At 44.7% G+C, this 23412-nt stretch overlaps 12 protein-coding genes across 16 annotated transcripts; 5 read left to right on the top strand and 7 right to left on the bottom strand.

Moving 5' to 3' along the window:
• Positions 1-5: 5 nt before the first annotated feature.
• Positions 6-3429, bottom strand: LOC136192653 (cullin-5-like). The gene is made up of 19 exons (XM_065981332.1): positions 3259-3429; positions 3110-3209; positions 2876-3049; positions 2688-2829; positions 2489-2634; positions 2348-2428; positions 2200-2293; positions 2012-2142; positions 1856-1963; positions 1739-1803; positions 1558-1690; positions 1375-1506; positions 1191-1314; positions 1054-1133; positions 908-1000; positions 699-860; positions 528-646; positions 341-464; positions 6-271 (listed from the first exon to the last, which is right to left on the bottom strand). Exons 1-19 carry the CDS (start codon positions 3378-3380, stop codon positions 77-79), a joined length of 2325 nt encoding a protein of 774 aa, XP_065837404.1. The 5' UTR covers positions 3381-3429; the 3' UTR covers positions 6-76.
• Positions 3430-4549, top strand: LOC136192662 (uncharacterized). Its single transcript, XM_065981346.1, has 7 exons — positions 3430-3590; positions 3639-3728; positions 3779-3849; positions 3923-4015; positions 4059-4153; positions 4205-4310; positions 4361-4549. The coding sequence occupies exons 1-7, from the start codon at positions 3473-3475 to the stop codon at positions 4478-4480; spliced, it is 693 nt and encodes a 230-aa protein (XP_065837418.1). The 5' UTR covers positions 3430-3472; the 3' UTR covers positions 4481-4549.
• On the bottom strand, positions 4420-6439 carry LOC136192657 (protein FAM98B-like). The gene is made up of 14 exons (XM_065981338.1): positions 6358-6439; positions 6162-6310; positions 6058-6114; positions 5931-6008; positions 5808-5884; positions 5642-5758; positions 5511-5591; positions 5236-5452; positions 5097-5179; positions 4898-5045; positions 4815-4847; positions 4732-4767; positions 4653-4682; positions 4420-4604 (listed from the first exon to the last, which is right to left on the bottom strand). Exons 1-14 carry the CDS (start codon positions 6393-6395, stop codon positions 4516-4518), a joined length of 1233 nt encoding a protein of 410 aa, XP_065837410.1. The 5' UTR covers positions 6396-6439; the 3' UTR covers positions 4420-4515.
• Positions 6440-6444: 5 nt separating this feature from the next.
• Positions 6445-7667, top strand: LOC136192660 (26S proteasome non-ATPase regulatory subunit 8-like). The gene is made up of 8 exons (XM_065981343.1): positions 6445-6570; positions 6627-6699; positions 6756-6952; positions 7000-7071; positions 7124-7150; positions 7202-7275; positions 7324-7435; positions 7491-7667. Exons 1-8 carry the CDS (start codon positions 6460-6462, stop codon positions 7620-7622), a joined length of 798 nt encoding a protein of 265 aa, XP_065837415.1. The 5' UTR covers positions 6445-6459; the 3' UTR covers positions 7623-7667.
• On the bottom strand, positions 7625-8483 carry LOC136192667 (marginal zone B- and B1-cell-specific protein-like). The gene is made up of 4 exons (XM_065981351.1): positions 8232-8483; positions 8061-8182; positions 7902-8006; positions 7625-7850 (listed from the first exon to the last, which is right to left on the bottom strand). The coding sequence occupies exons 1-4, from the start codon at positions 8430-8432 to the stop codon at positions 7697-7699; spliced, it is 582 nt and encodes a 193-aa protein (XP_065837423.1). The 5' UTR covers positions 8433-8483; the 3' UTR covers positions 7625-7696.
• A 580-nt stretch (positions 8484-9063) lies between these two features.
• LOC136193008 (probable RNA-binding protein EIF1AD) lies at positions 9064-9525 on the bottom strand. Its single transcript, XM_065981797.1, has one exon. It carries the CDS (start codon positions 9523-9525, stop codon positions 9064-9066), a length of 462 nt encoding a protein of 153 aa, XP_065837869.1.
• Positions 9526-9549: 24 nt separating this feature from the next.
• On the top strand, positions 9550-10195 carry LOC136192671 (c-Myc-binding protein-like). Its single transcript, XM_065981354.1, has 5 exons — positions 9550-9604; positions 9659-9731; positions 9777-9825; positions 9878-10040; positions 10092-10195. Exons 1-5 carry the CDS (start codon positions 9590-9592, stop codon positions 10101-10103), a joined length of 312 nt encoding a protein of 103 aa, XP_065837426.1. The 5' UTR covers positions 9550-9589; the 3' UTR covers positions 10104-10195.
• On the bottom strand, positions 10011-12950 carry LOC136192650 (uncharacterized). The gene has a single exon (XM_065981328.1). It carries the CDS (start codon positions 12927-12929, stop codon positions 10290-10292), a length of 2640 nt encoding a protein of 879 aa, XP_065837400.1. The 5' UTR covers positions 12930-12950; the 3' UTR covers positions 10011-10289.
• Positions 12951-12998: 48 nt separating this feature from the next.
• Positions 12999-15690, top strand: LOC136193458 (protein OSCP1-like). Of its 2 annotated transcripts, XM_065982368.1 has the most exons (11): positions 12999-13115; positions 13175-13329; positions 13386-13550; positions 13601-13681; positions 13728-13831; positions 13889-14020; positions 14077-14173; positions 14234-14306; positions 14357-14408; positions 14468-14580; positions 14637-15690. In XM_065982368.1, exons 1-11 carry the CDS (start codon positions 13004-13006, stop codon positions 14684-14686), a joined length of 1134 nt encoding a protein of 377 aa, XP_065838440.1. In that variant the 5' UTR covers positions 12999-13003; the 3' UTR covers positions 14687-15690. The 2 variants fall into 2 exon arrangements, with proteins under 2 accessions (XP_065838440.1, XP_065838441.1); XM_065982369.1 differs by lacking the exon at positions 14637-15690 and having other exon boundaries at positions 14357-14412.
• Positions 15691-15774: 84 nt separating this feature from the next.
• On the bottom strand, positions 15775-21613 carry LOC136193452 (uncharacterized). The gene is made up of 13 exons (XM_065982360.1): positions 21410-21613; positions 21237-21352; positions 20857-21066; positions 20546-20684; positions 20371-20491; positions 20252-20300; positions 20174-20200; positions 19878-20030; positions 19785-19830; positions 19655-19732; positions 19472-19606; positions 16154-19408; positions 15775-16092 (listed from the first exon to the last, which is right to left on the bottom strand). The coding sequence occupies exons 1-12, from the start codon at positions 21482-21484 to the stop codon at positions 16832-16834; spliced, it is 3726 nt and encodes a 1241-aa protein (XP_065838432.1). The 5' UTR covers positions 21485-21613; the 3' UTR covers positions 15775-16092; positions 16154-16831.
• On the top strand, positions 15842-16845 carry LOC136193459 (ras-related protein Rab-18-like). The gene is made up of 4 exons (XM_065982370.1): positions 15842-16119; positions 16165-16325; positions 16373-16450; positions 16498-16845. The coding sequence occupies exons 1-4, from the start codon at positions 15949-15951 to the stop codon at positions 16715-16717; spliced, it is 630 nt and encodes a 209-aa protein (XP_065838442.1). The 5' UTR covers positions 15842-15948; the 3' UTR covers positions 16718-16845.
• On the bottom strand, positions 21495-23405 carry LOC136193455 (C-Jun-amino-terminal kinase-interacting protein 1-like). Of its 4 annotated transcripts, none has more exons than XM_065982364.1 (8): positions 22472-23405; positions 22396-22423; positions 22279-22345; positions 22121-22231; positions 21994-22067; positions 21833-21934; positions 21685-21766; positions 21495-21630 (listed from the first exon to the last, which is right to left on the bottom strand). In XM_065982364.1, exons 1-7 carry the CDS (start codon positions 23403-23405, stop codon positions 21694-21696), a joined length of 1389 nt encoding a protein of 462 aa, XP_065838436.1. In that variant the 3' UTR covers positions 21495-21630; positions 21685-21693. The 4 variants fall into 4 exon arrangements, with proteins under 4 accessions (XP_065838436.1, XP_065838437.1, XP_065838435.1 ...); XM_065982365.1 differs by having other exon boundaries at positions 21497-21630; positions 21695-21766; XM_065982363.1 differs by having other exon boundaries at positions 21608-21766.
• Positions 23406-23412: the final 7 nt, after the last annotated feature.

Here is a 23412-nt window from a genome sequence, read left to right as displayed (position 1 = left end):
CGACATCAACTTTGCAACTAATTCAATATTGAACAATAACAAACGCCTTTTTTTGCAGCTAACCTTATCGAACTATTCAAGCTAAATAGATGAAGGAATTTATATCGTTGTCATCGCGTTTCATGTATTTGTGCTCGATTAGCCACTCGATTTGCTCCTTGATCATTTTCTTCTGGGGAAGGAACATGTTCTTTAGCATTTCGACCAATTCGGTCTGGAGTGCGGCATTCGATATGCGCTTTCTCATTTTCATAATTTTAACCACAGCCTCCTAGAAAACCAAGGAGTTGTCATAGTGATATAGCTGACCCGGATAACAGTACACGTGTATCTACTGTACCTGGACACGTAATACTCGCAACGCTACGATGGCTTCGTTGTCTTCCTTTCGACTCGTCTCCGTTGACAACTGGAGTCGTCCTATCAAATTCACTTTGGCTCTTTTCTGAACTTTCCCGTTACGACTATAAATAAAAAGACGCCGTTTTTAGACCCGTTTTTCTCTCCGCGCGCCAAAAAAAACTTACACGACAACAAAATCTTGATTTATGAAAAATACTGATTTATCATCGAATTCGCGCGGTGACTTGACCTCGGGCCGACAGAGAAGCACTTGATGTTTCATTCGAGGAAAAGCGATCAAAGACTAAAAAATAATAATTATAATTAATTAATTAGTATTTCGCTCTCTTTCTCACCCCCAACGTTCTTCTCAGTTCTCCATCCGGAAGTTGAGTCGATAGTCTCAAATCTTCCAGAGATAGTTTTTCGTCGGGACGTTGGTTCCACGAGAAGAGAATGGCCATTTGATACGTCGTTATTTCCAAGTCAAATTTTCCCGCTTTATTGCAAAACGTCACCTAAATACCCAGATTAAAAAATCAATTATATTAATTAGATGACGTACCACTCCATTGGACATGTGATGGTGCCACTGCAATTTTCTACCGCTATGCATACCGCGATAAAAATCCTCAATTTCGGGAACGAAATCTTCCAACTAATAATTAATAATTAATTAATAGAAATCGTCCACGTGACTTCTCTTTTCACCTCCAATGGCAAAGAGACGGGAACGCGTTCGGCGCTACGCGACCACGCCCCCGCGTTGAGAATTTTAATACTAACAGTATCTGTAGCGATTTTAATCTATATATTTATATTTATATATTTATTTATTTTCTCCTTGCCTGCTACACTGTTTCCTTGTCGGCGAAGCGACTCCTGAAATTCTTGATTTAGATCTTCGCTAACTTTAATATCTTGAAACATTCTCGCTAATTTGTTGACGTATTCGGCTGGCATTCCAACCTCCTGAAGAAAAAAAACCCCGTACAGTAGGTGGGCGGACACGTCACGTGACCGTTTTCTTACCCGAAACCATTCCACTAAATTTTCTTCTTTTTCTGAATCAGCTGACGTGCCGAGAACGAGTCTTCTTGATAAATGAGCTTTGTGATATCTCATAAAGACGTCTTTGTTTTGAACGTATTTTAGTACCAAAAGCTGAGGATATCATATAAAAGGCTTTGGGATGGATTTTGATGTTTTTCTTACCACATCCTTCAATTTTCCTTCTACTTCGTCTGACGTCAGACGTTTGCTTGTGCTCGTTTTTCTCAATAATAAATCGCAATAATTCGCCAATAATTCGGGACATTTCGATTCGGGATGAGTCTTGGCAGCCGCTCTTAGTATTAATAATCAATTAATTAATCAAAATTAATGATTTTGATACCCTTTGGGTTTCACACCAAGTTCCAGTTTAAATACGCTGACGTCATTAACCACAGCCTTGTATGCCTAAAAATTGCGTATAAAGAGAAACTTAAGAAATATATACGTATTTATATACTTTGTCACGTGACGTCAAAAAACGAGAATCGTCTCGAAAAGCGTCCTTTACAATTTTGCTATAGCGAGCAAACAGCTCTAAAAGTTTCTCCACGTATTTTTCAGGATCCTATTAGGGGCTCATTTATTTATTTATTTAATTGGGATTGTAGCTGACTGTCGTTATTGTGTCGGCGCACGATTGCATGTCGGCCAATCCGTCTTGAAAGATGTGCGCTTCCACGTTGGCCATCATTGGTCCAATGCCATCCGGGACTTCGTTCATCAAATTATACATAAGAAATAATTCTACGAGAATAAAATATCCCCATTGTATTGATCACGTGAGTATTTAATTAAGCGTACTATCGTTTTCATTAGTTGCTATCATGTGCGGACATTCAGCCAAAATTTGATCTTTGTAGTGGCCAATGAGAATAGAAACACAGCACTCATGTAACTAATAATAATAATAATAATTAGTATTAATTAAATTAATTAATTAATATTTTACTTTCTGTGCTGAATCTGATTTTTTTGACGTTTCCAAATATCTCAATGCTCTCTGATCTTCCTCTTTTAATTTTTCCAAAGCCTTTAGATGATTTAATTAAATAAATACTTGCCCCCACCCACGTGACCACCAAAGCCATACATAAGTCATATAATTAATGACGCCGTTTTGAGCCAAATATTCGGCGGTTCTCGCTTGATAAAATTCCTCCGTCGCTTCCAGATAAGCCTTTTCGAAATTCTCCTTATAAATCTTCAATTTATCGTCTTCAGCGGAGCACAAATTCACTAAAAATAGCAAATCAATACTAATTATTTATTTTTCATAAGGATGTAGGTACCATAGGATTCTCTGACTCCAATAACGAGTTGCGTATCAAAGGCTTCTCCTCGTCGTTCGGAAAGAACAATTTTCATTGCACTCACTTGCAATCGATCCTTAATATTCGCAAAAATTCCCTCATTCCACATATCGAGCATCAGCTGAAAAAAACCACCGGAAGTGATGACGTCAAAAAATAAATGAAACCTTGAGAACGAGAGCGCCGTCATCATTTCCGGGTGTCGTCGCGGAGCCCTTTCCCTCTCCTGTTGAAGACTTTCTAAAGGGTTTGGGTAAATAGTCGGTTTGCGTGAAAAATCGCGTCCATTCGGCGATGTAGGCCTTGAGAAGAGTCGAATCGTCTTCGTTCATCATAACGCGCTTTAGGGGAGAATATGTAGCTACATGTTTTTCTTGTCGCGTGACTTTTCTTCTTCTTACTCTTTGTGTGGCGAGAACGAATGCGCGAATCATTTCTTCTAGGGCGCTGAGGACTTTCTGCCATCCGCGCTCGTCCCAGCACGTTACGCCGTGGACGTCCCTGCGGCGGAGACGTTTTTCGGTGCGTTTTTGTCGCTTCTTGTGCTCACCAGAACAAGTTTTGCCATTCGCGCTTCGTTACGTCTTCTTGATTGAGAATTTTCGCCGTCGTTTGTCGCATTTGACCCTTTTCCCATCGCTCTTCGAACGTGCGGCCCGTTTGGCTCAGCATCGTCGCCGTAGAATGGAGAAATCCGAGAGAAGGAACGTCGATTTATGGACGCATGCGCTGTCCCGCCCCCCTCCTCCGAAAGTCCTACTCAGATGGCCAGCGTTCTTCTTTTCGCGCGTTTAGGACCGCGATTATCTGCCGTCGGGCAAGCGCTTCGATCCCATCGCACATTCGTCCTACGAAGGAGTGAAAATTTCTGCACGAAAGCGAGTGAGTGAGAAAACAGTCTCACCGGTCGAATTCAAGTGACGTTTCCAGGCGAAAAACCGCAGGGACGAGGTCCGCTGGCCTGGTACAATAGACAGCTCGAAAAAGCGCCCATTACGACAAAGTCAATTACCTCTGGAGGTCGGTCTTCCGCCACGCCCACATCTCTTATACATATTTCCCTTCTGAAGTATTATTTGGGCTCGGCGATTTGATCGCGCAATTCATAATGGGTGGCAAAGACACCGCGTTCGATTTCAAGGTAATTTCTCTAGAAAAAGAATATTACGTAGTGTAGCAATCAATAATAAATAAATCAATAATAAATATTATAGAGATTGGGTCGAGCTACTGTGTTCGGATTTGCCATACTCGGACCGCTGGCTCATCTCCACTTCAATTTTTTAGAATATCTCGTCGTTAAACGAGTAAGTAATAAAATAATTATTATTTAATTAATTAAATTTTTAGTTTGCTGTTCGAGCGTCATTGATGCCTTTTGCTAAAGTCTTCATTGAACAGTTTACTTACTGGGCCATATCCATCAACATGATCTATCATTTCAGGTTAATCAAATAATTAATTATTAATTAATTAATTGGACTTGTATACTGTAGTATTGCTGTGATGGAAGGCCTGGGTGTTGAAGGAGGAATAGAAAGAGTCAAAACGAAAATCATACCCACAATGAAGGCCAATTATATGCTCTGGCCTGCTGTTCAGGTATGTATATAATGACTATTTTTATCACTCACCTTATTATGTATGTGTAGATTATTAATTTCAAATTGGTGCCCTTGGCTCATCAGCTCAATTTCGTGCTTATTGTCAGTATTGGTTGGGCCGTTTATCTTAGTCTCTTGGGTAGCAAAAAGGCGGAAGAAACCGATTGATACTTTTGTATGTTAATTTGAGTGTTTTTTTTTGTTTAACTTTCGTATACGGTTCGGCGTCCGCCTCCACCTGCTTCTCCGCTATAGTTTCCCCTTCCTTTTCCCTTCCGGGTTCCTCCCCATCCTGGGACTCAATATCGTAAATCCTTTGGCTTCTATTCTATTGACTTACCTTCGCTACTTTGTCTTGAGTATTTCCCACCTGCAATAATAATAATAATTATTATATTTTAAATGATTATGAGGTTTACTTCCGCTGCTATCTTGTCTTGACCAATCCTGTCTTCCTATGGTTAAAAATCAATGATTATTCAGCTATTATAATAGCTTGTACCTCCGCTACTATCCTGTCTTGACCCAGCCCATCCTGGAATTTATTTCTATGACGTCATTCGTTAATTTATATGTGCCTTGTACCTCCTTGAATTCTTTGATTTCCGCGCCCTTTTCTCTGTCCACCTGACGACGGTTCTCTTCTCTCCTTTGGGGCTTCCCATCGGCTTTTGAATGACGGCATTTCGGTGGGCGGACGCGTTTCATTGGGACGACCCCCACGATCTGGCACCTGCACATCAAAAAATATAGTTTTAATTAATTAATTATCTAATTATCTTACTCTGCCAATAAGGACTTTGTTGATGGGCGTTTGGGTGTGAGATCGAACGGCATCATTACTCGTCTTCACAACGTTTAATAAATCTAGAAAAAAATCAATAGAATATGCTTTCTTAATTAATTAATCAACCTATATATACCCTGTCTTGCTGCTAATACTTGGGCCAGACTAACGTGACTGCGATCTTTTAGAGGCAATCTTTGGTTTTTAAAAACGTCTTCAAGTGCCTCCTCTTTGCCCTTGGTTTTGTCGGACCATTTGAGAGACTGTATTGTGACGTCAGCACGTTTTAGCAACATTTGACGTCGAATGTAATATTCGTCTTCCATTTTTTTATTCATCTCGTTCAACGCTTCCTAAAGTATTAAATTAATTAATTAGTAACTGTTGCAACACCTTGTTTAATTAATTAACCAGTTGATGACGTTGAAGAGGAGAAACAATCAATGGAGGAGAAATATGGTCACGTGGCAAGTCCTCTAGCAACTTTTTAATCTACAGTATAATTAATTTTATTTACTAATCTTTTATCTGTATGTAGCTACCTTTGTTTCAAGTGTACTAAATATTGTTGGCATGGGAACGGATGCAGGTGGCGGACTCAAGTCGAGGCATTGAAGAATTCGTTGAAATGATTCGCCAGCTGGATTCGAGTCGACACTCTATGTAAAAATTGAATTTCTTGTAAAAAACAAAATTTAATTTACTGACTCTCTGTTTTCTTATGACGGTTCGAGGCTGATGAATAGTCAAAATTCGAGCCGCAGACACTTCACTCACAAGAAAATCTATAAAAGAAAAATAAATAAATAAATAATATTAATCTAAAATTACCAATTAGTTTCCATCGACTCGTTTCGTCAGCCAAATATTCTCCTCCAGAAAAATTGACGAGCATCTTATGAGGACATCCTAAAAAATTCATCTAAATTCGTTTTTCTCTTCGATTTTCGTTCTTTACCAATTTCCTTAAGGAATCCTCTCAATTCAATTTTGAATCCTTCCAAATCGTCTTCGTCTAACGAAATAAATTTTTGGGGGCCCCAGCGCTCGGTTTCGTCTTACCTCCGAGCGGATGCATCTTCTCCTCCACCTTGCACACCTTTTCGAACTGTTCGCCAAGCCAAATGACGAGTTTGACGAACAATCGCGCACCGAGGCCCCCTTGCACCGATTTCTCCAATTCGCCATCGTTCAGCAAATCCCCGGAGTATCTAAACATAATAGGCGTGCAAAAAAGCAATTTCAGTCTATCGCATACCCTAAATCGCTGAGAGAATCTTGCAAATCGGCTTCCATTCTTTCCGCGTAGCGCACGTTCGTGTTGTCGACGTCACGCGAACGCACGCGAGTCGCGAGACGAATGGCTTTGCAACGTGCTCTCTCGCTTTTCGACGAGCTGAAAGCCGAGTGGCTCAAAAAACCCGATCCCACAGCGCTCAAAAACTGCGAAAATCTCTTATCCCAACTCAAAGTAAGAGCGAGTCCACACGAAACGTCGAAAAAACGACGAAAGTCGTTCTTCTCCAGATTTGCTTGACTTCCGTCAGCTTTTTACCATCAGGACCAGCTAAAGCAACAGTCCAAGAACTGGTGATAGCCAGTAAGTGCACCCTAGATCTTTATTTGGCTGCAAACGTCGTCTTTTTTCCTTTTTAGGAGACGCGTTGGAAATTGGCGCTTTGGTGAGTATTCACAACAAGGATATACCTTCGTTTGAGCGCTATATCGCTCAACTCAAAGCCTACTACACCGATCACGGCGTCAGCATTCCCCGATCGCCTTACGAACACGAACTTCTCGGTCTCAATCTTCTCTGTCTTTTGGCTCAGAATAAATTGGAGCAATTTCATACGGTTTGGATGGTGGTTAGCGCGCGTTAGGGGGTGACGTTTTTTCCTAGGAACTGGAGTTGCTGGATCCAACAACGCTGCAGAACAACGTCTATCTACGTCATCCGATATCACTAGAAAGAGTAAATAGAATAGGATATTGATTAGGAGTCACATGACTATTGATTTCTCTAGTATCTTATGGAAGGGAGTTATAATAAGGTGGGCGTGGTTTTTCTAGTAGGGTATGTATAATTTATGACGAGGAATTAGATTTTCTTGTCTCGGGGTAATGTTCCCTCGGAAACGTACAATTTCTTCATTGATATTTTGGTGGATACAGTGAGGTAATTGAAGATTATACATATTGATTACCTTCATATATTATTTCATAGGGAAGAAATAGCTGCTTGTATCGAAAAGTCCTATACAACGGTCGGCAGAGCAGAAGCAGTGAAAATGCTCTTTCTTTCGTCCGTCGAAGACCTGGGACAAATAGCAACAAAAGTAAAATTTGATTATACTAAATCACCCGATTAAAATTATTGTTTTGTGACGTCAGAGAGCCTGGTGTCTCGGCGAGAACGACGCCTTTTTCTTTCACCAGGAAACGAAGCACGAACGAATGACGCCTTCCGTGCAGCTCATCTCTCAAACACTCGAATATGCCAAGGAACTGGAACGCATAGTCTAGCCTAGCTTATAAAAAATAAATGAAGAAATCTTATTGATTTTTTTATTTGTCGACCAATCGCGATGAGATCGTCTCTAGAGTTCTTCCTTTGGCTTGGGTACTCTGCAGCTTTTGCTCTGCTCGCGACACAGAAAATTCTCCAAAGAGGAACCGCCATGCTCGAGAAATTGCTCGTAGATTTCATCATCACCGGCTTCTCCAACCAATTCGTGACACATAGCCTTAATTCTTCATCAAAATCAATAGATTAAGTATAAATTTTTTTTTAAAGATGTGAACCTGTAAGGCCATTTTCCGCCTCCGTGCATCATCCCGGCGTGCTGATCTCCTTCGGTTCCCGGACCTGACAAGTATTTTACACCGTTCGCCTCTTTTAGCCCGTATCTAAAGGAATTCGAATTCGATTTTTTGATATTTCTACTTTCTAGCTTACCGTACCTATCCCATATGTTTATATCGTCGCACACGTTCTCGATTATGTCCGTGTATTCCGATTCGATCAATCTCTTCTTCATTTTCGACTTGATCTTATCGTGAGCGGCGCTCAACGCATAGTTGAGCTAAATTGCATGCGTAGACGGTTTTCTCTGGCTTCGATCTCGCTCCTACCTGATAGCTGACTGCCTGGCATCCCTGGCAGCGAAAATGAGCGGGCATTATCGTCGAATGCTCCTCCTCTTCGTTCATTTTGGGCGGTTTGAACGATATCTTGCCGCTCGGAAAGCCCGTTTCCGGATCGATTTCTTCGTCGGCGTTGAGCAAAGCGACGATGATGGAGGAAACGAGAATGCAGAGGCGAAGGAATGCCATACTGTAGCGAATCGTCGAGAGCTCGCGAGATGAGGACACGTGGCAAATCCTAGCGCGAGAGACGATCCTGGTGGGGGAGGGGCAGGGGGAGGGGTGAGAAAAACCTGGTCAATTGTTCGGGTCGTGAGTCGCGCCTGGTTTTACCCGTCTGTTTTTTCCACTAGTGGACCTCTGCCAGTCTAGTGGTTTTTCCTTTATGCCTTTTTTCGTTTTTGATTTTATTTTTTTTTGGTCTTTCTTTCTTTTTAATTTTTTTTGCGTTTCTTATTTTATTATTTTTTTGGTATTTTTTGTATTGCACCACAGACAAGTACAGACAAACACAGACAAACACAGACAATTGCATTAGCGCGCTCACCGAGCCCGTCCGGACCAGGTACTAACTCATACTCCCACAGACTATGTTATATATGAGGTCAACAAGGAACCCGGAAAATGAGGCTAAACGTCCCCCTAAACCCAAGCCGTTCTTTCTCAAACTTGAACATGATATAGCAGAGAAAGAACTGCCAACAACTAGACTGTATCTAAAGGTCAAAAGGCCGAAAGAGCGCATAAACAGAGCCCCACCCACTACCGATACGCTCTTGCCCACGCCCTCAAGATTACCGCGCATGTGCTCTGCCTAAAGTCAATCTTTGCTTTCATCGTCGCTATGACTACTACTATAACTACTACTGCTACTAGTATCATCAAGCAGATGTTGCCTGTTAGGATTAACAAATAATTTACCGTCGTCACGTGTCTCCTTTTTCTCTATCTCGTCTTGACTTTGAAACTCGGCTGGCCACGCCTTCTCATTTTTCAAATATCTTATCTGCTTTGGATACAAAATGTGAATAATTTCCGCTTTCACTTTGTTTCCTTCTTCGATCGGTTCGACGATGACGAAATCTCCTCGCTTAATCCAGACGCTACGACGAAATTTGCTCGGCATGCTGCAAAGAAATTTTTCGCCACGTGCGTTCTCCACTTCGTGAAGATTGTTCCCTCGTCCGCACACGACGCGCGCTATCTGCTCATCTCCTTCGGGAACGAAGAAGTCTTCGAGAACTTCTCGCGATACGTGCTTCTTTTTCGTCGTTTTCGACATCGAGGACGAAAGGCTTAGCGTGCTCTGTTAATCCGGGCTTTCGCGAGTTTGTTTCCAAGTCACCATGACTTCTCAGCGCGTAAGAAAGCTCGTTTCGTTCTTCGATCCTCGTCCAAATTGTTTGCTACGCTAGGTTCCTGACTCGAAGCGTGAAGAATTTCGCAAATACCTCGAAAAAGCGGGAGTTCTCGACGCTCTGACGAAAGGTGACGTCATCGTCTCTCTATTTCGTTTTTAACGTTGTTTTCCAGTCTTGGTGGGTCTATACGAAGAGCCGGAAAAACCGGCCAATCCTTTGGAGTGCGAAAACGAATTTCTAAACATTTAATTCAATTAATTCGTTGATATAAAGATTTTTACAACGTCACATCCACGGCGGAGCGCCGGAAACGGCGGACGTCGAAGCTCTGAAACAGGAAGTGAAAGAGCTGAAAGACAAAAACGTCGAATTGCAAGAAGAAGTGAAAAAATTAACGGATAAAATTATAGAACTCGAAGAAGGCGGAGCTCAAACGGTTAATAGAATTGATTAATTAAATTAATCGATTTGATTTCAATTATTAAAGGAGCAAAGCTGAAGAAGAAGAAGAGTCCCGGATAGAATAACTGTTTGATGATTACGTTTGTCTTTCTCTGTGGCTACTTATAATAAAAAAACATTGATCATTGATTGCCTCATTGTCTATCTAACGCGCGCATAGTTTAGGTATACCCAAAGAACAATAGGTTTTCTCTTAATTAAATATATATCTTGGTACTACTTACTACTCACTGTGTTGGACTGTCTTTGTCTCGTTGAGAATGACGCGCACCGCTGATTGGCTATCGTTTTTGCGTTGAATTATTAATTCGTTTGAGTCGGTTGACGTCACTTCCAATAGGCAATGATTCAGTTCTATCTGTTCTAGACGTTTGAGCGTATTGGCGACGCTTTTGAGGCGAGATAAGGTGACGAGGGCCTGCGTGAGAACGAGCGTTTGCAAGTGGGGACAATATTGGGCGAGAATGCGCGCGAGAAAGCGCGCTTTATGGCAGACCAAGTGCAAGTGACGTAGAGAGGGAATAGTGCAGCTGCGACTTTGCACCTGCAACTGTTCCAAACGATTCACTTCGAGATAAAGTGACGTCAAATTGGGAACGCCTTGGAGGGTCACGTGGGCCAATTGCGGACAGGCAACGCGCATTTCTCGCAGGCGAATGCATTGATCCACTTGAATGGATTCGACGAAGGAAAAATCCAGACGAATCGACGTCATTTTCGCAAATCCCGTCATTTTGATATTTTTTAGATGCGATGCCGATGACGTCAATACAGCGTCACGATTCGACGTAGATAAGCGCGGCAATCCGGACAGAGAAACGCTTTCTAATCGAGTACCCGGATCAATATTAATTTCCTCGAGACGACGAAGACCGTTGAGAATAAGTGACGTAATGCTCAACGTCAAGGAAATTTTTTTGAGACGCGTCGCTCCGTCGATGGTGAGGGAACGTAGTCGGGGGCATGACGTCATCAGAGTGGAATTCACTTGAGCGTCTGTTATCTCGTTGCATTTCCAAAAGGCGATTTGTATCAAATTAGGGCAGTCGAGATGAAAGGAACTCGTTGTCGTTGTCATGACGCCGTCTAGGTGAAGTTCCGTAACGCGCGTGCTGGCTAGGGAAAAATTGCGAAATGATGTTCCTTTGGTGCTGACGTCATTGAGGATTTGACCGCCTTGGATTGTGGCGTCGTTCAAAAAGCCGCAATAGTCGAGTTTGATATTGGTGAGGTGAGGTGAATTGTTAGCTAGGAATGTGGAGAGACGTGAGCAAGATTGAATGGAGATTGTCTCGAGACGCGGCCAACTGTCCACGCTGAGTGTCTTTAGGAAGTAGCATCTGTCGAGAAAGAGTTCCCGGAGAGATGTGAGATGAATGCCGAGTTGCGATAGGCCACTTCCGATTATGTTTGGTACTTGTGTCAGGTGAATTGTGGCGAGATTTTGATTGATGTCAATTGGGAGTGACGCTGGTGGCGGCGGAGAAAAGTTGAGCGTTTTTTTGAGTCGTTTTCCGTAGAGAATTCCCTCCAAAAGGGGCTCCTCTTCAATGCTAATGCAATTTTTTATTGAGAGGTGTCGAAGTGGTAATGATGATTTGAAATTAATCCACGACAACTCGCGAACGTCGTCGAGAAAGAGACTCTGAATGACGCCGGAGAAGTTGAGCGCGTGGAGAGAGACGTTGCCAAGGCGTAGCGCGCGCAGCCACGGCGCCGTTGCTATGATGGATTCCAAGGCGTTCTGATCCAATTGGCTGCATCCGAAAACATTGACGTCGACTAGTTCTTTTAGGGAGAAAAGATGCGTTGCTATGACATCGATTGATATTTTGTGAGACATGGAAAGATTGAGTTGTTGTAAGTGAGAACAGGAGATCAATTGAAATGACGTCAGATGACGCAATGACGATAGATCAAGAGACGTCAATTCATCTGATTCGATATCTATAGTTTTCAAGGATGCAGAACCAGTCACGTGGAACGACGTCAGAGCGTTGCAAGAGAGCACGCTAACGCGCGCTAGCAAGGAACAATAACTCACATTGATTTCTTTCAATTCAGTCAAATCAGTTAGATCGACAATGTGAAGGGAATAACATTGAGATAAGTTGAGATGAGTGAGACAAGAGAGTCCATCTGCTACTTCCACCATTGTAAAATGTTGCAAACTCGATTCGGACAGATTAAGATATTCGAGTTGTGGACAATTGGCGCAGAGAATTTGAATTTGATTTTCGTCTACAACCATACGTTTCAATGTGACTCGTGTTAATATCAATAGTCGATTAGGATCCGGGTGTTTTAACTCGACGTAGGCGAGATTGGCGCACGAATTCAATTTCAATTCGTCGAGATCGGGTTGGTGTTCGAGTAGATCGCGTATGCCGTCTGCGTCAATTTGCGCGGAATTGCGCAATTTTACGCTACTCACGCCGAGGCATTTGCTCGCGATCGCTACTAGGGACGCGTTTGTCATTGCTTCGGCGTTTTTGAAGTCGAAGGCGCGCAAGTGCGGACAGCGGCGAAGAAGTTGGAGAAATTGTTCGTCACTGAATGACGTGTCGACGCGAAGTGCTAGCGCGCGCGGGCATTTCGATGCCGTTTCGAGAATTCGTTCGACGGTGGCGTCGACGCGATTTGTAAAATCCAGACGACGTACTGTCGACCAAACGACCCGATTCGTGCACAATTCGCGAAAATAGCGGCAAGTTTGCGACATTGTGCACAAATCGTGCCAGTCGAGATGAGAGAGCACGAGAAAATGAACTTCGGGCGAAAACACGTCCAGAATTGAATAGTGCTCGCACCAGCCCTCATCTTCAACGTAGTCTTCCTTATCTTCCTTGTCTACGTAGTCCATCTTTTTCTCCGTCCGTGCTAACGTGGCGTTGAAAAGTTCCCGGACTTAGTAACGCACGTTGCTAACGAGACAAAATGTCGCACCGAACGATGCCACTTCTTTTTCTCAATCTAGGGGGCGAAATGATGTACATCTTGGACCAGCGGCTCCAAGCGCAGAGTATCCCAAAAGAGAAAGCAAACACAGGTGTTCTGAAGAAAAAAAAGCGTGTAATTCGCGGCGACGAATTTCCTTGTGAAATTTAGTCAAAAACGACATAATCGGAATGATGATGAATCGAAAATTCATCGACGAGCTATTCAAACCGCAGGAAATGTATCCGAAACGATCGATGAAAACGATGTTCGATCGTCTTGCCCACGCCTCCATAATGAGACTCAATTCAGCAAGCATGGACAAGGCAATTAATTAATTAATTAATTAGATTAATTAATTAAATTAATTAATGTTGCATAGTTGTATGATTTGATGACGATGGCTTTTAAGTATCAAGTTTACATGTGTCCACATCCTAAGGATTTGTTCTATGTTACAATGAATCATTTTAATGCTTTGGCGCAATTTGCTACTGGGCCCTCATTGAAAGAGCAACTATCCTACGTTAATGAACTTCTAGTGAAAGTGAGGGGAGGGGAGATATATAAATAAATAAAATAATTTTTTTGGATTAGAATTATTTCCACTTGTCGTCGTCTGAGTGGCAATTCCTTCGACAAACAATTCTCAAGTTCTTTCAAGACGTCCACACGAAAGTAAATTGATACATTCGTATGCCAATTGTCACTGTCTCTGCTCCAGGTGTCCGTCTTCCTAAAGGACAATCGTCAAACGCAGAACGGCTGGTTCGTTCTTAATCCCATTGGTCCTATACCACATGGATCTGAAATTCCCGGATCAATTCGGTCCATCTTGCTTTGTTGAAAAAATTAATTAAATGAGATAAATATTTCGTATTATAGATACTTTGATGATAGCGGATTCCAACAGAGCAGCTCAACGTTTCCTCTTCCAGCCGTGTGCAAGTATGAAGCGCCTTTGAGTACAGGCTCTGAATATATGGGAGATAGCAAGACAATTTTGGGAACTAATATGTAATCATGATATAGAAGTTTGGCATATGGGGGGAGGAGTGCTTACGTGATTCTAGTTATAAAACATCCGGGTCTGCTGTTAAGGCAGTGAAAGAAGTAGCTAAAGTTGAGCAACATAAGAAGAAAGAGTCACAATCGACGGCAAGACTTACGGTTTGATTAATTAATAAATTTTTGTTTCTATACTTGCGTTGCTATGGAAACTAAATATAGGATAGTGAAAGTGTGGCTGCTGCTGAGCTGAAACTTCTTACTCATTTATTGGGGGGATCGAGACACGTGACAGGCAATCCTGCAACAATGTGGCAACTTATGGAGTGGGAATTATTTATTTAGGACCTGTATTCAAGTTGAATCTCTTTGATGTTGATGAGGACGTTGTGGACAGGTGGGTGGGTGTATAGATAATTAATTATGTATTTATGAATATCTGATGCTCTGCTTTAGCGCGAGTGACAATCCCCAGCAAACGCTGAGCATCGACGCGAGTCAAACAAAGAGCAGACAACTTGCTGACATCATGGATGATTTCTCACTGACTGATCCTACACATCCAACAAGTAAAAAATTCATAAATAAGAATATATTTATTTACCTCCTTATGACGACGTCTTAGCTAAAGACAAAGGCGACGACCTATTGGATCTAATGGACAGTTGCTCATAAAGTGTCCCATATTCTAGTATAATCTACCCCCAGACACAATCAATCAATCAATACGCAAAAAAAGAATTCATAAGGCCTGAATGAGAAAAAAAGCCTCCACGCACGTCACGTGACCCACTTGCCTATTTTTCCTTATCAAACTTCCTCGCATCCTCCTGCGCATTTCGCAGCAATTCCTCCGTTTGAACGATGAACTTCTGAACGGTCTCGGGCCCCTGATTCAACTGAGTTCGATTCGCGGCGAACGTTTTCGGCGCCGCCAATTTCTGCATCATATTCAAACCGGATTCTTTCGCGAGCGTTCCCAATTCGTCGAGCATGCGTCGCGCTTCTTCGTTCGACGCGCGCAATTCGTCGCGAACGCGCGGCGCCGTTTCGAGTAGCTGCTTCGTCGCGTCGATCATCATTCGAAAGTGTTTGGTGGCGCGACGGACTTCATCCGGGGCCTTTTCGATGTCTTCGATGCTAAGGAGCGTGTATTGGTTGTCGTAGACGACGTAGAGTTCGAGCGCGTCGAGGCGCTTTTGAATTTCTCGATAGCACGATAGGAATGGCCACGCCTCTGGCGCCGCTCCCGAATGGGGCCCCCCACCGCTACTGTTGTTCGGCGGCCGGATTTTGAGCGCTTCGACGAATTTTCTTCGACTTTCTTCGATTTTTGAGTAGTTTTCGACGATGATGTTATACGGCGTCGCGGCACGTTCGAACATGGCGTCAACTTTGGGAATGCGCAATTGTTCCATGCGCATCGGCTGGTATCGACGTCGATGTTCCTGTGGGCTTCCGGATTCGGATTCGCTGAATGACGAAACGAATTGCTGGCCCTGTTTCGAGCCGCTGTATTGCGCGAACGGCTCTTTTTCCTACGAAGGAAACGGAACGCAATTGAACAAACAAACATAGTCTTCGAATCGTTGTTAGCTGCTGCCTTTAGTTTCTACTAGGAGTCGTCGTTTCTCGCGACTGAAATGACGCGAGTTCGCCTTAGAGACGACGTTTTATAGACGGAGGGGAGTGGAGGAAAGGGAGGAAGGGGAGGGAGAGGAAGGGGGTCTCCATCTCTCTATCTCTCTTTTTTTCTTTACGTACCGTATCTGATCCGCTGCCGAAGCAGTCGCAGCAGTTGCCCATTTTGTCGAATAACGCGTTGTCAGTCCTTCTGTTCTTCGCGTGTACTGAAGGACTTTGGGCGAAATCGCGTGACCTGATGCGTATCGACTTCCCGTATTGGCTCAGAGTGGGTGGGGTGTGAAGCTGTTGCAATGTCGTTTTGCGACTACGGATTCAAGATCTTGCTTCTTGGTGATTTGGACGTAGGAAAATCGAGCCTAGTGCACCGATTTCACGACGGAAAATTCGACGACGATCGCCTGAGCACAATCGGCGTCAATTTCTTCATTCACGAGCTAAAAATAAAGGAGAAAATCATAAAGGTACATAGATAAAGTCTAAGCAATCGTCAAGTACCGAAATTCTAGCTGCACATCTGGGACACAGCGGGCGAGGAAAGACACAGATCCATTGCAAATATTTATTACAGAGATGCCGTCGGAATTTTTCTCGTTTTCGACTTGACGTCATCTAAATCATTTCATAATGCCAAGACGTATTGGATAGGCGAGATCGAGGCGAGATGCAGGTGTGCAGCCAGCCCAAGTGAATTAGAATAATTAATTAAACTTCTAGAAATGAGGAAGTTGCTAAAATCTTAATTGGAAATAAATGCGATTCGGAGAGAGCTATATCGTCAAAAGAAATTCAGGAAAATCATAAATTCTTTATATATGTTTTGATCAATTTTTGGTTTAGGATTTTGCCAATGAACATTCTATGATTTATATGGAGACGAGTGCTAAGGAAGGGACAGGCGTCATTGAAGCGTTTAGCGCTTTAGCAGAGCAAATTCTAGCCACACAATCGCGCTTACCACACCCGTCCTATTCAATAGAAAATGAATCCTTGCAGAGCATACGACTGCACAGTGAAGTGGGAACAGATCAAAGCAGCTGGTGGAGCACTTGCTGTTTCTAAAATCCGAATACAGAAAATTAAATACGTAGTAAATAAGACAATATTGTGTACATGAGTCTCACCACCATCATCCATTCAAGTCAATGTGTGTATATACAGTAATTACCAATTGATTTATTTCTTCTGTGTGAATCTCGTGTCTGTCTTGCTTCCCTCCACTTTGGCTTGCAAGCGCATTATGCGACTTGAAAGATCCTGAGAAATCGTTCCTCGTAGAGGCGTCAGCGTGATTTTCGGCGGCGGCGGCGGATGATGATGATGCGACGAGGAAGAAGAAGAGGAATCTCTCTGAAAGTTAGCCGGAAGCGTCGATACTTGTTGTTTCTTCGGAAAACCGGTGACGGAGCCACCGGCTTTCAAATTCCGAAACGCTGACGGCAAAGTGAAATTGGACGTAGTCGAAGACGCTTGAAAAGAAGCGGAGCTGACGACGGGTTTCGAGACATCTATGGTGAGATGCGACGTCATTGTTGCCTTGTCGTCATCGTGGTCGGAAAAGTAGCCGCTTGACGCCTGAGATAGACTACTCGTGTCGGATTTCTTCGCGCGATTTACCGGTGGAAGCGTTGCCGTCTCGGGAAACACGTGACGTCTTTCTGGGAGAGCGGACTTGTCCACGGTTCGACTTCGAATCAAAATTTTTCGCCCTTCGTCTGTTGTTGTCGGCTTCTCCTCCGATTTCGAACGCGAAAGACGAGGTCTTTCGTCCTCTTCTCCTTCCGAACTGCTACTACCGCTTCGCGATAGATATTGATTTCGACGATTCGCTATGGAGCCTCCTGTTAGAAACTGATCCAGTCGTCGCGAGTTTCTCTTCTTTGGTTCCTTCTTCTCTTTCATGGAACTGCGCTCCAGCGACTTGATTCTGTCCGCGATAGACGGCGGATTCGATCCCCTCCGTTTCGACCATTTAAGATCGTCGACGAATACAGGAGAGGCGACGACTTTGTTCGCGGGTGCCGCCGCCGCCGCCGCCGCCGTAGAAGAAGGAGGAGGAGTAAGGACATCCAGAGATGATGAAGTTCCGTCCTCCGTTGCGGGTGCCGCCGCCGCCATCGCTTCCTTTTCATCATCGCCTTTCCCCCCAGTTACTTCCTCGTGCGGTTGGCAATTGCTTACGTCATCATCATTAGTCACCAAAACGTGAGATTCTTCATCTTCTTCTTCTTCTTCTTCTTCTTTCGGACCACAGCGGCTTGCATCATTCAAACCGCAAATATGCGGTTTAGCCTCTTTCTTCTCCTCCTTACCACCATCACCATCATCATCATCATCATCGTTATCACTACGAATTATCGTTTCCGTATTATTCGTCATCGAATCAGCGTCTTCTTCCGTCGCCGCCGCACTAATGTCGATATTGCTGCCGTTCGACGCTTCCTTCTCTTCCTTCTCTTCCGTCGTCGTCGTCTTAATCTCAAATGATACCTCTAATAATTTCGTCTCCTCTTCTGCCGCCGCCGCCGCCGTCTTCTCTTCTTCCTGCATCGTCTGAGCGTCACGAGATGAACGCCTGACACTCGTCTCCTCGCCGCACTCATCCGCCGAATCGGAAGACAATCGTCTTTTACTTAACCTTCGAAAGAAACGCTCGACAAAGTTTCCCTTTCCTTTCGTTGTTGTCGTTTCCGTTTGATCCTCTTCGCCTCCCAAACTCGAAGTGGACGACGACATTTTTAGTCGTTTCTTTACGCCGTCTCGAACCTTCTTGAAGACGTTTTTTCGTTCCTCTTTTGCGACGGCGGCGGGGGGATTGCCGCCGCTTTCGCTCATCGTCGTTTTCCATGCGGAAAAATCAAATGCTGTGCCGTCGGAAGCAGTGGCGGCGGAAGCAGTGGCGGCGGCGGCGGCGGCGGCGGCGGCGGCGGCGGCGGCGGCGGCGGCGTCGCTGCTTCCATTCGAAATGACGACCGAATTTCTCTCTTTCTTCTTCTTCTTTCGCGTTATTCGTATTTTCTTCAGAATTGTTTTTTTGACCGTTTGCGTTCGTTTTGACGGCGACGTGGGACCACCGCTTCCGCTCTCCGATCCCCCAGTGGATCCACTGACTGGCGGCGGCGACCATGGCTCGCCGTTCTCAGTCTCCGCTGCGCTCGTGGAACCATTGCGTATCAACCTCTCGTCGCAACTCATTTTCTTCCTTCGATTTCCATCAGTAGACGTGTTGTCGTCGTCATCGTCGTCTGCGTCGTGGGAATTGCTATAGGCAAATTCTTTGTATCTTTTATTGGCGGCACGTTTGGTTCCAGCGGCTGTGGCGGCGGCGGCGGCGGCGGCGGCGGCGGCGGCGGCGGTCGAATCCGATTCTATCCTCAAGGCTGGCGCCGCCGATGATTCTTTTAGCTCACCATTGGGCATTTCTAATTTCTTCTTCTCCTCCTCTTCCTCTTCTTCTCTTGATTCCGGCACTGGACTTGGACTCAAAGCCACGACACCTATTCGTCTCATTTTCTCCCTCAAACTCGTTCTTTTCTCCGTCGCTGCCGCCGCGTTCGTCCGCACCGGCGATTTCTGACCAGGATATCGACTCGCTAATACGGCGTTCACTTGATCGGCTATAGGAGACGTGGGAAGGTGAGATTTCTCTTCCTTTTCATCTAGATGATTTCCCAAGCCCTTTTTCCCCCCTGAAGAGTCGTCCGTAGGCGAAAAGACGTTATCATATTCGCTGCCATCACCCCCCGAAAGACTCTTCATAATTATTAAAAAAAAAAGATTGAATAATTGATTTTTTTGCTCTTGCGCGCTCTCTACCTTTGGAAGACCCGGCGTTCCTTCTCGCGACGACGACGCCCAGTCGGGCGACGAAGAACCGGATTTTATCATGGAAGCCGTACTTCCGAGGGAAAGTCGATAGCGAAGCGACAGTCGAACGGCTTCCATCGTCGTCTAAAAAAAGAATTATCAAGTGAATGATGGATGATTGTAATTATTTACCTGCCACTTTTGCCGAGCTGTAAATCGTCTCAAACGAGTCGTATCGATTCGAGAACGACTTCGTTCTCCGCGACGAGGCTGGAAAAAAAGAAGGTGAGATTTTAAATAAATCAATAATTGATTAACTGACTCGAATCCAGGCGTGCATCAACGCTTCATCAGCGCTAAAGCGATCCCTAAGAAAAAGATAGATAGGCACGACACGAGACTATGTCCTGTTTACTTTGGTCGAAGCCGCAGGAGATGATTGATGAAGTCTTTGGCACGCGATGTCGTCTCGGGAAAGTATTCCTCGTCGAAATCGTAGTCTCCTGACATGACGTTTTGATACGTTTCTTTGTCGTCGTCGCCGAGAAAAGGCGAGTAACCGCTCAGCCTAGACGAAATGGATAAAGATTCATTCACGTAACGTAGCGTAAGCTGATTGGTCCGCTTGTCTTTGTGACATCACTCTCTCTCTCTCGCGCGTTACGTTACGTTACGCGAATCGGCGTTTAGACTGGGTTTTTTTTCTCTTACATGACGTAGACGATGACTCCGACAGTCCTAAGAATGTCGAATAACACGCGACGACATATTGTTTGATATAATACTCACCACATGTCTGTCGCCGTGCAAACCGGATCATAGTTGAGCACTTCGGGGGCTGGACGATGACGAGGAAAGAAAAACAAAGGCGTATACGATTGCATTCCTCGATAATTCGTTTTAGTTACCTATGAATTCTGGCGTGCCTTGAATTATTTTCGCTTCTCCTTTCGTCAGATCACGTGCTACGCCGAAATCGATGATGACGACTTCTTTTCGATCTTTGTCCTTTAGCATGATATTCTCTGGCTAAAAGAGTACTCTACATAGAAGATTGCGCTCTTTTTATTAGCGTTTTCCTGCCTTGAGATCCAAATGAACGATGTTCTTCTCGTGAAGACAGGCGATTCCTTCGAGAATTTGGCGCGTAAACGTCGCCGCTTCTTCTTCCATCAGAACGTCCTTTTCGGCCAAATAGTCGAACAGTTCACCGCCAGTAATGCTAGAAAGTGTGGATCGAGTGAATTCATTCATCAAAAACCCTCCCCCGCGCGCGCGAACGCGCACCGCGCACCGCGCACTCTCAATTTCCATTCCGCCTAAACTTTTAGGGGTGTCCGTTCCCAAAACAGACGCGCGGCGCCGCCGCCGCCGCCGTATAACGTAACACTTACAGATCGCATAGAAAAACGACGTAGTCCTTCGTTTCGAAGCCGTCTCGCAGTCTCATGAGGCGACGCGACCGAATCGCGTTCATTATCGCCAATTCGCGCTTGATGTCCTCTTCGCTTACGCGTCGCAGACCGACCTTCCGTACGAACTTTCCCGCGTACGGAACGCCCGTTTCCTTCGATCGGCACTCTTTTACGACGCCAAATCGACCTCTTTTAGGAAAAAAAAAGAAAACGTCGAGTCTTTTGCGGGGCTTCTAATCGCTCCTAGGGCCTACAAATCGAATCTAAGTATGGGAACGCGAACCGCAAAACGACGAGTTTCCTCTTGCCCTTAGCATCCGTCTATACCCTTTTCCACTAGTGTACAGGACCCTACTTACTTTCCAAGATCTTTTTCGACGTCGTAGAACTCTTCGAAACGATCGCTGCGAAGTCGAACGGGATCGCTATCCATATCGTCGTCGTCGCACGAGTTATTGGCCTGAGAATGACTCGTCTAGAGCGACAAATGAAAACAGTGTCGGACTGAAATCGATCGCGCGTTAGGTCTTACTCGTCGTAGCGCCTCGTCGTGAATGGACTGCAGGCGCGAAACGGTTTCGACGTCAAGATCTGCGAAGTCACCCATTATCTAGTCGCGTCAGCAGTTCTGGTTCGCTTTTCTCAAGTGGGGAGAGAAGTGGGCGGAGTTCATATACGTTCGCGCCCGGATGCGGTAGAAGGGGCGTTACGTACTAATCGATCAGATCTGTCAGAGGGCATAGGAAGTTTCTTCTAAAAATAGGTGAGAAAACAAAGGAAGAACAACAAACGAATTCAGGAACACACCCCCGCCTACTATTCAATATAATAATCCTTCGTCGGATTGGAATAGTTCAGAAAAGCTTCCTTCAGCTTTTGAAATGCCCGACTTTTATATAGAAAAAACAAAACAAAAACATTTTATTAGAGAAGGAGGAAGTGAGGTGGGACCCACCCCAAAGCGCTGCAGATGGGAACCGTCGACGAAGCAGAGGCAAAAATGTAGCATGCAAAGACCCCATCTCGAGATGGAATTTGAAAAATGAAACCAAAGTATCTAATAGAGAAAAAAAGCCTCCATGGTAATTGTTATGAATGTATATATATCCTTGTTGCCTTTTGTTATTGGGATGAGACGCGATGTAGGTGATATTCTGCAAGGGAAAATATCTCGGATTTTTGGATGTGTCCTAAAAGTGAATCACAATGCCGTGTGAAAATTATTTTTATTCAAAATGCGTACGATTTTTCCTTCGATTGTATTGAATACTTTGATTCCGTGTTTGTTGATTTGCAGGACGCTCACGCTAGAAGGAGGTGGACTCTGCTCGTTTCTGTCAGAGTGAACCTGGATCTTCAAAGTAGAAGTGTGTCAATATTTTATAGTATGAAGAAATGTACTTTTTCGATTGCTGCCGTCACATATTTTAAGCCTTTCTGTCTCTTTAGTGGAACGGTTCCAAGAAACCTGAAGAAAATATTTATCAAGCGATAGATAAATAAAAGAGAGATAGGCACCTAACAATGAACCTCTCGGAGTCAATACCTAAGAAGCGATCACGTGATTTTAAAAATAATTTTTCTTGTTTCTTACCGAGAGCTGCTCGCAATCCGGGGTTGCTTTTCTCCATGACAACAGCAGCCGGAAATATTCCAATCTTTCCCGTTCGCAAATTCGTTCCCTTTAGCCAGCCGTCGTTTGCATCGCCAGTAGCCTGATCCACGTTCATGGGATCGCCTTTTCGTATGGAAATCTCCTCGTCGTGACGCGGAGCAAAATTGTGAATTCCGCGATGCGTGAGAGGAAGATCCTTCACAGCCCTTCGATCAATCGTCGAAGAGTCTCCGATCGCCGATGCCGCCGGTGCCGGCACCGGTTGCTGCGCTGACTGAGGAGGAAACTGCGTAAAACTCTGCGCCGCTGCACTTCCAATTGGCAAAGGGCTTTCGAATTCGAGCCAAGACGACGATTCGCCCATGCTCAAAGGTCGCGATGCGTCACTTGGTGGCGGCACTGCTGCTGCTGGTGCGGATTGAGGCTGACTCACGTGAGCTTTTTGTACGCGAGGTGGCGGTGGAATAGTCGGTATATCGGGCGTGTCGTAGATTCCCTCGCCCATAGGTGAAGTCGACGATGAGGTCGGAACTTGATTGAGCAGCTGTGGGGGTGCGGCTAAGAGGCCTTGGCTCACCGGATCGGCTTCGAGTGTCGCGTAATCGGAGGAGATTGCGTTTAGCTTTGCCAAGTCGCGTTCCATTTGCTCGATCTCGAGATCGATTTGATCAGGCGATTTTGTCTCGAGCTCGTCGAAGATCGACCATTCGGCGGCGGCGGCGGCGGCTGTTTCTTGAGGCGTGGCCACGATTTCCTGTGTTGCAAGAGGAACTGTCGTCGTTGCAGCTGGCATCGCTCCTTCAACGAGTCCCGCGAATGCAACGGGTTGTGACGATGGATCGACAAAGGGATTCGTCGTCGATTCGGGCGCTCTTCGCCTTCCGCTCGACGGCGGCGGAGGAAGAAGTGCCATTGAGTAG

This window comes from Oscarella lobularis, chromosome 11 (assembly GCF_947507565.1).
Source record: "Oscarella lobularis chromosome 11, ooOscLobu1.1, whole genome shotgun sequence".
Classification (NCBI taxonomy): domain Eukaryota; kingdom Metazoa; phylum Porifera; class Homoscleromorpha; order Homosclerophorida; family Oscarellidae; genus Oscarella; species Oscarella lobularis.
The sequence above is the reverse complement of the archived record's forward strand: the minus strand, read 5'-3'. Positions and strand labels throughout refer to the sequence as shown.

Coding starts and splice junctions, on each gene's coding strand:
- LOC136192653 (XM_065981332.1), bottom strand. CDS start 3,380: ATGCTGAGCCAAACGGGCCGCACGTTCGAAGAGCGATGGGAAAAGGGT. Junction 2,294..2,347: donor AATCAGATTCAGCACAGAAA/GTAAAATATTAA, acceptor TATTATTATTAG/TTACATGAGTGCTGTGTTTC. Junction 1,507..1,557: donor AAGGAAAATTGAAGGATGTG/GTAAGAAAAACA, acceptor TGATATCCTCAG/CTTTTGGTACTAAAATACGT.
- LOC136193452 (XM_065982360.1), bottom strand. CDS start 21,484: ATGGGTGACTTCGCAGATCTTGACGTCGAAACCGTTTCGCGCCTGCAG. Junction 20,201..20,251: donor TGCACGGCGACAGACATGTG/GTGAGTATTATA, acceptor CGACATTCTTAG/GACTGTCGGAGTCATCGTCT. Junction 19,409..19,471: donor GAACGCCGGGTCTTCCAAAG/GTAGAGAGCGCG, acceptor ATAATTATGAAG/AGTCTTTCGGGGGGTGATGG.
- LOC136193459 (XM_065982370.1), top strand. CDS start 15,949: ATGTCGTTTTGCGACTACGGATTCAAGATCTTGCTTCTTGGTGATTTG. Junction 16,120..16,164: donor TAAAGGAGAAAATCATAAAG/GTACATAGATAA, acceptor CCGAAATTCTAG/CTGCACATCTGGGACACAGC. Junction 16,451..16,497: donor TCGTCAAAAGAAATTCAGGA/AAATCATAAATT, acceptor TTTGGTTTAGGA/TTTTGCCAATGAACATTCTA.
- LOC136192657 (XM_065981338.1), bottom strand. CDS start 6,395: ATGGAAGCCGATTTGCAAGATTCTCTCAGCGATTTAGG. Junction 5,759..5,807: donor CCGTCATAAGAAAACAGAGA/GTCAGTAAATTA, acceptor ATTTTTACATAG/AGTGTCGACTCGAATCCAGC. Junction 5,592..5,641: donor TTAGTACACTTGAAACAAAG/GTAGCTACATAC, acceptor ATTATACTGTAG/ATTAAAAAGTTGCTAGAGGA.
- LOC136192667 (XM_065981351.1), bottom strand. CDS start 8,432: ATGGCATTCCTTCGCCTCTGCATTCTCGTTTCCTCCATCATCGTCGCT. Junction 8,007..8,060: donor GATATAAACATATGGGATAG/GTACGGTAAGCT, acceptor GAATTCCTTTAG/ATACGGGCTAAAAGAGGCGA. Junction 7,851..7,901: donor GGCGGAAAATGGCCTTACAG/GTTCACATCTTT, acceptor ATTTTGATGAAG/AATTAAGGCTATGTGTCACG.
- LOC136192671 (XM_065981354.1), top strand. Junction 9,732..9,776: donor TCTCGACGCTCTGACGAAAG/GTGACGTCATCG, acceptor GTTGTTTTCCAG/TCTTGGTGGGTCTATACGAA. Junction 9,826..9,877: donor AAACCGGCCAATCCTTTGGA/GTGCGAAAACGA, acceptor GTTGATATAAAG/ATTTTTACAACGTCACATCC.
- LOC136193455 (XM_065982364.1), bottom strand. CDS start 23,405: ATGGCACTTCTTCCTCCGCCGCCGTCGAGCGGAAGGCGAAGAGCGCCC. Junction 22,424..22,471: donor CGGATTGCGAGCAGCTCTCG/GTAAGAAACAAG, acceptor ATCGCTTCTTAG/GTATTGACTCCGAGAGGTTC. Junction 22,068..22,120: donor ATACAATCGAAGGAAAAATC/GTACGCATTTTG, acceptor ATTCACTTTTAG/GACACATCCAAAAATCCGAG.
- LOC136192660 (XM_065981343.1), top strand. CDS start 6,460: ATGGCTTTGCAACGTGCTCTCTCGCTTTTCGACGAGCTGAAAGCCGAG. Junction 6,571..6,626: donor ATCTCTTATCCCAACTCAAA/GTAAGAGCGAGT, acceptor GTTCTTCTCCAG/ATTTGCTTGACTTCCGTCAG. Junction 6,953..6,999: donor AATTGGAGCAATTTCATACG/GTTTGGATGGTG, acceptor GTTTTTTCCTAG/GAACTGGAGTTGCTGGATCC.
- LOC136193458 (XM_065982368.1), top strand. CDS start 13,004: ATGTCGCACCGAACGATGCCACTTCTTTTTCTCAATCTAGGGGGCGAA. Junction 13,116..13,174: donor AAAAGAGAAAGCAAACACAG/GTGTTCTGAAGA, acceptor TGTGAAATTTAG/TCAAAAACGACATAATCGGA. Junction 13,682..13,727: donor TTCAAGACGTCCACACGAAA/GTAAATTGATAC, acceptor TCTCTGCTCCAG/GTGTCCGTCTTCCTAAAGGA.
- LOC136192662 (XM_065981346.1), top strand. CDS start 3,473: ATGGCCAGCGTTCTTCTTTTCGCGCGTTTAGGACCGCGATTATCTGCC. Junction 3,591..3,638: donor AAATTTCTGCACGAAAGCGA/GTGAGTGAGAAA, acceptor TGACGTTTCCAG/GCGAAAAACCGCAGGGACGA. Junction 4,311..4,360: donor TGCTCTGGCCTGCTGTTCAG/GTATGTATATAA, acceptor ATGTATGTGTAG/ATTATTAATTTCAAATTGGT.
- LOC136193008 (XM_065981797.1), bottom strand. CDS start 9,525: ATGTCGAAAACGACGAAAAAGAAGCACGTATCGCGAGAAGTTCTCGAA.
- LOC136192650 (XM_065981328.1), bottom strand. CDS start 12,929: ATGGACTACGTAGACAAGGAAGATAAGGAAGACTACGTTGAAGATGAG.